Genomic DNA, 10,446 nt, shown 5'->3' on the forward strand with positions numbered 1-10,446 from the left:
AACTTTTGACCGCTAGTGTATGTGAAGCAGAATTCCCCGTGATACATTATATAGTTACAGGCTTTTTTGTGACATTTCGTTGTTAACAATTACATTATAGATATTACCTTTTCTACATGTGAATTGCAATATTTCATCTGTGGAAATGTGAATTTAACATAGAGGAGATTATCCTCTGGTCTTTACCTTTCTTGCGAACGACTTCCTCGGACTCAGGTTTGCGTGTGACAGACACCACCTTCATCAGCAGCCTGTTGCCCCCTTGCCGGATCAAGGACACCACCTGCTTATGGCCCACTTTCACTACATTCACCCCGTTTACCTAAGACAAAACACACAAAAGGCAGAATGAAACATGTTGACATCAGTGTAAACTTGTTTTGTTTTTTTACAATTCTGCTGACATTAAAGCACCATAGTTACTAAATTCTGGTAAATTCATAAATGTATGTAAGAATACTTTACATGTTCAAATTTTACACTCAAATTACTTTTGGCAAATCATGTCTATTCTTTATTGGGCCGTATCCCATTCATTTGAACAAAAAAAAGAATATAAAGCACCAGTCCCTCCAGGATTTCGCAATGTCGCGATCGCGCCAATTCACGCAAATTCAACCAATCACCGCGAATTTGGTGCGATTCGCAATTTTGACCAATAACCTGAAGTTTCCCGTGACTTCAACCAATCACAGCAGTCCCACGTGAGAGCCAATGACCAAGCGGGAGTGAGAACGGGTTGATCATTTCCTTGTTTGTGATATGAAGACGAGACGTATGTGACTCGAACATCTCACATTACCAACAAAACGTACAGCGAAAGACCGTGCAAAACATTTCAGACCATCCTGCCAACCTGTATACATTTTAACATAAATGTACGCTCTAACGATTTTTCACTCTAAAGTTGCTGCCGTTTCAATCCCGTTGGCTATCTGCAGCGGGCGGGGCTGCAGCTCAGTTCCCCCCACGACTGACGCTTGCACACACACACAAACACACACACACAGACATACACACAAACAACACACACGGTGGATGCAGGAAAAAAAGGAAATGAGACGACACAACGACCTAAATTGAGGACAGCTGCGCTCGTTATTGTAAGTGCAATGATAAGTTAAAGTCAGTATTTTATCAAACCGTATGAATGTGTGTCCCAGGCCAGGATAGGAAATTAACTAACAATGTAAAAGATCTACAAGCCATTCATTCAATACATTATTATTTTTTGTCTTAAATCCACCAGCCATTTTCATATTATACCAACATTTGCAGCATCCTGAGCCTTTTTGGTAAGGTTACTAGGAAAACTCAGCCCAGAGTAGTTTTATTCTCCCCAAAACAAGTTTCCTTTTTATTTTTAAAGAACTATATATATATATAAAAAAATCACAACTTTTTTGCAACTTTCACTGTCTCCCGCAACTTCATTGCAACAAACATACAAAAGACATCGCAACTTTTATTGCAATTTTTTACAAAAGCTCCTGCGAAATCAGGCATTTTGGGCCGCAACAATCTCAAAAAAAGGCCGCGAAATCCTGGAGGGACTATACTATATTAGGTGCAAATATTCATAACATTTCTACAAACCCTCTTGGCAGGCACAGGAAGAACTATGCATCATATTCACAAATGCACCATAGAACGGTACAGAACCCTGCAGGTGTTACTTTTTCTTCTCTGTTCAAGGCCATTACAAGTGTGTTTAGTAATGAGATAGATACAGATGAAGAGGAAGCAAATGAAGAGCTATCCTTTATTACCTCAATGAGGAAGTCTCCTGTCCTCAGACCAGCCCTCCAGGCCACTCCCTCCACGTCCACAGACTCCAGGTACTGAAGGGCAGGGAACGCTGGGGTGGGGGTGAACTCTTCAATGGGCGTCTCGGCTAAGAAGAAACAGCAAAAAACCCCGCAAATAACAGTTAATGGAAATCTATAATGTTGACTGCTAGTATAAATCTGCTATAATGTAATTTCCTTGGAGGCAATAACACATTTTTCAAAATGTCTCTTTTAGCTTTACTACAATTATTCATTAATACATTTGCACTGTGTTTAGTTCTATTTCTTGACTACAGATGTCTATATTAGGCAGGGATCCTAGTAGCCCTGACTGCATGTACTGCTGTTGCCTCGAACACTGTTATTGATACATATAGTTGCATACAATCACATGCTCACACACTTGAAAAACTGTATGCATGTCTCAACAAAATAAACACACACGCATACACATACAGTACACAAGCACAGCTTGTTAAATGAGTGGGCCACCACAAACTCCATTTAATCTTGGAACAAATCCAACTAAATCACTGACACATGAGAGTTCTCAAAGGACCACTAAGTGAACTACAGTGTGTTGTGTGTGTATGTGTGAGTGTGTGTTTAAGGGTACTGGGGAGTAAAAGACAGAGTGAGTAAAACAGTGTAGGGTGAGCCAAGATCCGTGGTAGTGAGTGATGGAGCAGTAAAGCACACTCAGACTCCCGGCAAGGTGCCTGAGAGGGATTGCCATGGTAACCAGCCTGAGCGGGGAGCTGGCACGTGCATGAGTAAAATGATTTTGTGGTGATGGAGATGAGTGGAGAGGCGGTATTGGATGAAATGCGCATGGTATGAAAGTAGTTGCGTGAAAATATTTTGAGAGGATAATGGACGGGAAGGATATGAAGGAGGTGGAGGAGAGCAGAGATGAGCAACAACAAGGACAGACAGAGCAAAGATGAGAGAAATAAGAGGTGGAGGGGAGAGAGGAGTGTGTCTCTACTAAAGCTGAACGCCATGTGTGGGGAACAGATGGGACAGCCAGCTGACAGCTCAGCCAAGGATGACGCCACCAATGGGGCAACACATGCTCTCACACACACACACACACACACACACACACACACACACACACACACACACACATTGCATTTGAGTACACAAGCTGAGTGTTGACCAAAGTTGGTCGTGTTGTTGACTCACACAGTAACAAAACAGACTGAGCCGTACTCAGTGACTCTGATCAACAATTTATTTGTCACATCAAAACTCCCACACTTTGAAAACAGGTAGGTAGTGAATGTTTTGGCAAAGTGTGTGTGTGTGTGTGTTTGTGTGTGTGTGTGTGTGTGTGCGTGTGTGTGTGTGTGTGTGTGTGTGTATCTCACCTTTGGCTCCCCGGAGGACAAAGCCAAACCCCTCATTTTCTTTCTTCTGTAAAACAGCATTCTTCTCCTCTATGATATAGTCACTGTGAAGTAGAGAGCAGAGGGAGAGCAAGTATGAATCCAACACCATCCTCACTCACACAAAGAGAGAGGGGCGAGAGGGAGGGCAGGAGAGTAAAGTACTTCCTATCCTATTAACCAATCAAGTTAAAAGCCAAGCAAGCAACCTCAGGATTCCAAGGTGTTTTACTAATATTTTGAGCATATAAAGGCAGGGCCCTGATAGCACAGATAAACTCCACTTCCATCTATCACTCACACACAAACACACGCGCACGCGCGCGCGCACACACACACACACACACACACACACACACACACACACACAGTGCGAGAGAGTGAGAAAGTGAGCAGGCGAGTGAGAGAGTCCTTGTGATTGAAGTATCTTTGGGATAAAACCTAAGAGTAAATCAATCTTCTGGCTGATCCCTCAGATGAGACCGCAGCTGAGGAGGGTGTGGAGGGCTTCTGCTAAAGAAACTGACAGAGCCGACTGAGATGCAATATTATCCTCTGACTAATGACAGAGGGAATAGGAGGCAAAAGTAAGTGAGCACTTTATCACTGCCTGATTTTCCTGAGCGTTGAGGGTTGGAGGCTGTGAGATGGCATTAACCTGTGCTGCTCTGCACACACTGAAATGTATTCTTTTTCAAGCCACGCATCTGTGTTCAAAGCCTGTGAGTCAAAACCAAAGCAGCGTTAGTATGGCAATATTTAGCAGCAATGCGAATGCGAATTAGCATGATGGCTGGATGTGTGTGCAAAAAATATTTAGACCACCGTATTTCTCATCAAATTGACTGACTGAGAATGTTCAGGTAAGGTTAGTATGTGTTGTAATGGTTTTTAATCTAAGTCTAATGCAGAACAGTAAAATAACATTTTAAATGTAAAATAAAATATTAGAAAGGTGGCCTGAATATGCTCCATCAAAGGTGTAGATGACTATAACCCAATATTTCTTAGCTTAGCTTCCTGTCCTTTCACACCACACTTTGACTTTGGGGCCTGCTGCCAGTGTACAGCCTGAACACCCTGACAAAAGCCAGGATTTTTGTAGTATATTGTTATTTCAGCATTACCATCCTATCTCAGAGCTGAGGCAGATGTAGAGGGCTAGTGTTCAGGTTGCAACTCAGTAGGCGGCTGCAGTCTCTATTAGCTTAGTTACACTCCACTCAGACTTACCAAGGGAACACAGAGTTCCTGCTGCTGGAGCCAGGAGACCCGTAACAAACCTTTCTGCAGGAGGGAGGTCAAAGGTTTGATTTCATAAAAAGCTATCTATCTACTTTTGGCCAATTATTATGCACAGAAAAAAAATGTGTTAGGCATCATTAAGATGCATTGTTTCAGTCCAAACCCTTTTATCCACTACACTCTCATCTCTGCTCAATGGCCCAAAATGCTGCATTAATGCAATTCGCTTGCTGTCCTTGTTCCGAATCTCTATTCGCCTACGTAACTCAATAAAGAAAAAACTCTGATGTAAGACTTTAAAATGGGAAATGTTTTCTCAAAATAAACCTGTCATTTGACATTAGTGATTCTAATATTCCTCAGACTGCATTTCAGATATCCATCTAAGAAATTGTACAATGTAACTCAATAAGGTTCTGTCCTAGCTGGGTCTTTTGCTGGCATGTGCAACTGGTATTTTATTCAGACATTCATATGTTGCATCTGCCCCTTAAAACCTCTTATAGGTGCAACCTGCTATGATTTTGTGCAGTTTCTATGTCTTCAGTTGTCAACTAAACTATATATAGTTAAAGGTACTACCTGCCATTCCAAAACAAAATTATATACATACCACACAACGCCTCATATATGAATGTAGACCATCACAAGCTAGTGTGACTGTGTAATTCTACAAACCTGGAGCTATGGTAACAGAGATGTCATTTAATCCCATTTAAACCTAGAATGCAAGAACTTGACATTTAATAAAAGCATGAGAAAGCGGGTGGAAACAATGCTCACTCAGACTTGTGTTGTGTCTCAAACTGACACACTGTGGCATCAAAGCCGGAATTTGCATCATAACAAAACCACACATAGCTTGATACTCCATTCTCAGATAACAAATCTGATTTAGAAGAGAGGGAGTCCAACACTGTACACAATAAATGTCATCTTAAGACAGGGACTGCAAATAATAAAGGAAAGACATGGACTAAAAGTAAAAAATCCAGCAAATCATAGAAAGCACAAAACCATGCATGTGCTCACGTGAGTATAGAGTATATATTATGCATGTGTGTGCACAGTGCACATACAGACAAAAGCAAATTGTTAAACAGGGTTATGCAATACAATTTCATGTGCATTTACAATCGGACTAAGTGCACTAGCATTCTTTTGCCTTGAGATGGCAGCAGCTCCATAGCACTCCAACACCTTCTCACATGGACTTCATTACCCCTCTTCAGGTAAGGAACCACTCTGTGATAAGGCCAATATAATTTGTGCAGTACAGTATACACTAACACACATTACCTGTACCCTGCATTAGCATGCTAGTTCAAGGAAAGATGCTGTACCTGTATGAAGTGAAGTTGTCGTAGGATCCCACAGTGTAGTGTCTGAACAGCCTCTTAGTGCGGTCCTCCCGAGTCTCTGCAAAACAGATTCAATGCCTTTTTTAATTTGGGTTGAAATATTGCATTTAAGTTTAACAATAAATTACTCATCTGTTTTTGTATGTATAAGTACACCTGTACACCTGCTTTTGGTATTACAGTAAGTAGAGTAACTTAAAGAGAGAAGATATTTAAACTGTGGGGAAAAAAAACACTCCTCAATCCACAAAAATCCCAAAATGTCAAGGCTCTTTCCGCCCTGGCACTTTGCATGCTAGAATAAAACTGTCAGCAAAAATGTAATTCACTTCAGCACAGAGAGGAATTAAGCAACTACAGAGAAACAATTATCATTAAAATGCTTCATTTATCATAACCTACCAGAGTATAATTGTTCCATGGTAATGTTTTGTTTTTGAAACAGTAAGATAATTGCATAAATCATAGTATCAAGTCTTTCTTTTAAAGCAGGCAAAGGCACTAGAATGGGAACCGTGTTGAGCTCAATTAATATAGTGTATGTGTGTGTGTGGTTCCTGTCAGCATGTGGGTGGATTCATCCTATGGGAGTGCTGATAGAGATCGATGCCCTCTTCCCATCCCAATAATACACACTGCACCTCCACTAAACAGCAATCTGCTGACTACACACCCCAATAACCTTTCAGGCCACACAGAAACTCTTAATTGGGCAAAGCTGTGAGAGCGAGGGGCGTCATGGAGGTGATGTGAGACACATGGCATGAAGCCACGAGTCTGGCTTGTAACCCTGGTCACATGTCCCCCCACGGCTTCTCTGTTTCCTGTCACTTTTACTGTCTGCTATCTAATAAAGGCAATATATCAAGCTGTTTGAGATATCCTGTAAATGTCTGTATGAGAAAGAGACATGTAAATAGCGAAAATCGAAAGAGATCAAAGTAAGTAAGCAGACTTGTAGTGGATAGTATCTTCAGATCCACTTTAGCCTGTCCATCTGACTGTGTGTTAGTGACAGACTGTCAGCTGAGAACAACTTGAAGCTCTGATAATGGCTTTGTGACACACCAGATGGGCAAAAACAATAGGATTAAGCAGTCCGCTCCAAAACTCTTAACCATTATTCTCTGCTCTTCCTCTCTTACCTGCCTTTACCTGTCCTGTGTTCTTCATTCTCCAAGAGCACAGCTGTGTGAATCTCAATCTCACTGATTCTTACACATTCATTTGTTTCAGCATAGTTTGCAAATGTGTAGATTTTCTCTTCCCTCACTTCACATTCCCCACTCACAGGAACAGGCCGTTTTAAAAGAAGCACCCCACATTACAAAACAAAGCTCTGCCTATTTGCCAACAAGGCCCATCTCTTCCTGAGCAAGAACCACAGTCAACTGGTCATAGAGTCACCTCCATGGTCACTGGCTGCAACGTGACGTATGTGTTTTACTTGTGGCTTAGTTGAAAGGAAAACTCTCACCCAAAAGATTTTTCATGGGCAAAAAAAACCTCTTTGTGATCTAATTGCCATGTCTGGAACTATTTTGGGTGGTGTGTTTTTGATATTTTCATAGATTATCAGCCACAAACAGACATTAATTCATTCATTAATTTGCAGTGTAGCCACAAACAAGATTGACAGCTATTTGCTACTGAATGTCAACATCAAACGTCACGTTTTGGGTTCAGTCCAAAAAAAGCATGTGATTCTTTCTAGAGTTCTGCAGTAATCAATAAATTAATTAATCAGTTCATACAAGGGACACATGTATACTGAAACCTCTTTCACTGTATTGCTCTTACTGTGTGATCAATTACTGCTCTCTCCACACACACAAACAAGCCACAATGAAATGCAACAAGTTCATGTCTGTTCTCTGAGGGTAGACATAAGTAATTCTGAGGAATGTGTCAGAACAAATTGCAAAATCCACTGGACAACATTTAGTTGTTCATCTGAATTGTCTAGACAGTGTTTCCTCAGCATATATCCCTGTGGATGAAGGGGGGCTGAGAACACCTGCACAGAGGATATCTTCCTTCTGATTACCACTTCCCTGGACTGGGTTTATAGGTGTGTTGGAAAACTGCTGAGGTAATGATGTTACAGCAACAATGTAAGCAACAGATAAGTTGTGTCACCATCTCTTCCCTCCAATCAGACCGTGTTTCTTTAGCCTTATCTGCTGCCAAAAGGAAGCCCAGGTAATTGGTTTAAATTTGCTCTGACATCTCGCAACCTGGATGACTAAAATGACACATAGACGTAAAATGTGCAAAATTATAAACTAAAATAAAGGTGGAAAAGGCAATTTGAGGGAAAGTGGGTACATGAAAATGAATGCTATGTCCTAAAAAAAACTATGAAAAAACCCACCTGAAATGAATAATTATATAATATATAATTATAATTCTGAAAGAATGAAGCTGAGTGAGTGTTTTTGTGAGGTTATCGGTTATCAGAGGAGGGAAGGCGGAACAAAGAGGTGAGGTAAGACCTGGTCAGTATTTTGTCTGGCTTAGAAGATTACTCTACGTCCATTCTCTACGTCCATCTGTTCCTCAAAGGGAGGAACAGATGAAAAAATAGGTGATATTTGGAGAGAAAGTTGTAGATGAGTCAGCAAAGTCTTCTCCTGCACATTTAGAGTCTGTTTTACAGCCCTCCTTACTCTCACACACATTTTAACAATTTACACACACACACACACACGCACACACGCACGCGCACGCACACGCACACACACACACACACACACACACACACACACACACACACTAATTCAGCCTCACACATCATCAAAAAGCCCTCACTTCAAAAAAGGACAAAAGAAAAAGAAAATCAGTCAAATGCTGGATAAGTTTGGGAGTGAGTGTGAATGTGCACACTGACATTGTTATATGCATTTGTGTATGTACAGTATGTGTGAGTGCGTGTGTGCACGGATGCAGAGTGTGAAATGCAGCTCATTCATCACAGTTGTCATCTATTTTGTACAGCCCAGGAGCATCTAAAGGCAGGGCGCTGATAGCACAGATAACCTAAACTCCACTTCCATCTATCACACACACACACACACACACACACACACACACACACACACACACACACACACACACACACACACACACACACACACACACTATTACTATTATTATTATTATTATTAATTTTTGGTTTGCTTTCTAGTACAGGAGGCCATAGTTTACTACTTTAGTACCAGATGGGAATAAAACAAGGATCTTCCATGAGAGCTACAACATCACAGATAACCTAAACTCCACTTCCATCTATCACACTCACACACACACACACACACACACACACACACACACACACACACACACACACACACACATGCGCACACACACACTATTACTATTATTATTTATTTTTGGTTTGCTTTCTAGTACAGGAGGCCATAGTTTACTACTTTAGTACCAGATGGGAATAAAACAAGGATCTTCCATGAGAGCTACAACATCTGGGCTGTCGGAGGGGCAGACAAGTGCACTGAGATTCCAGAGAACAAAGGCAATCATGAACTGCCTGGATGTTACTCAGTAAACTCTTTGTACAGTCATGTTACGTAATAAAATAGAAAGGGAGATGAGATCTTATAACGCACAGCACTAAAAGAAAAGAGTTCATCAAAGCTGTCAAGTTGGACTACTTTTTGTCTTGTCTCTATAAGTTAAAATGCCAGATCTGCCCTATCTTGTTTCTTTAAGATCAATAGAAGGTTGCTTGAGTAATATCATTTATTTGATAATCAAGACATATCTATACTAAAAAAACAAAGTAAGTAAGTAAGTAACAAAGAAACACCAGTAAGAACCTTAAATTACAAACACAAAAATGTTCAGCAATAAAACAAAAAAGCTTTCCGTTGTGGAGTGGCGTAGGGCTAAGATGAAGAGGAGGCAATGGATAGCAAGAACAAAGGAAAAAGTAGACAAATGATAAAACCTTTGATTATCATCTAAGTGGACATTGAGAAGACCTTTCATACGTTATTTGTTGTAAAATCTTTATTTCGACAAGTAGTCAAATACTTTCTGCAATTATAGTGTGTTTTTTGTACTGACTCAAGCTCAAGTCATAGTCACTTAAATGTATAGTAGTGCACACCCTACTCTAAAAATGGAAAAGGTCTGTACGCTTGCAGACATACACTTCTCTTCTGTCTTTACTACATTTGCCCTTATGCTGAATCACATTGCAAGTTTCTCACATTTACAGAAGGGGGCTATTTTTAGGTTATCCTACAAGATACCATTGTAACATTACATGCAGTATGACTACAAGTGAGCCATCTGTTTGCCCTCTATTGTTGTCATGTGATGACGTCAGAACAGTGCAGAGAGTTGTGTGGACAGGGAGTGACTCACCCCAGTACAGGTCATGCCATGTGGAGTTTGGATGCTCTGCCTTCACAACCGTTACCACCCCGTCTATCCTGCTACACAGCACAGGCAGATCTGACACCAAGACTGGACAACAGTCCATTTTTTGACAAGGAGGTCGCCCCGTCTCCCAGCTTGAATCACTGAGAAGAGCTGGGCCTGGCCTCCCTCTCATTCTTGCCTAGAGACGATTAAAAGCACTCCTGAAACGCCCATTTTGTGCAGACGGCAATTCAAAATTCCTCAGCAACCTTT

The 10,446-nt window shown here is 41.0% G+C and overlaps 1 protein-coding gene across 1 annotated transcript in view; it reads right to left on the reverse strand.

Annotated features, from left to right (window-relative positions):
* shank3a (SH3 and multiple ankyrin repeat domains 3a) overlaps positions 1-10,446 on the reverse strand; it is a 204,606-nt gene that overhangs the window by 16,103 nt on the left and 178,057 nt on the right. Inside the window, 4 exon segments of the mRNA XM_036003218.1 lie at positions 187-322; positions 1,770-1,894; positions 3,164-3,246; positions 5,770-5,845. Of these exon segments, the coding sequence (XP_035859111.1) occupies positions 187-322; positions 1,770-1,894; positions 3,164-3,246; positions 5,770-5,845 (420 nt within the window).

The sequence above is a fragment of the Sander lucioperca genome, chromosome 7 (genome assembly GCF_008315115.2).
Source record: "Sander lucioperca isolate FBNREF2018 chromosome 7, SLUC_FBN_1.2, whole genome shotgun sequence".
Taxonomy (NCBI): Eukaryota; Metazoa; Chordata; class Actinopteri; order Perciformes; family Percidae; genus Sander; species Sander lucioperca.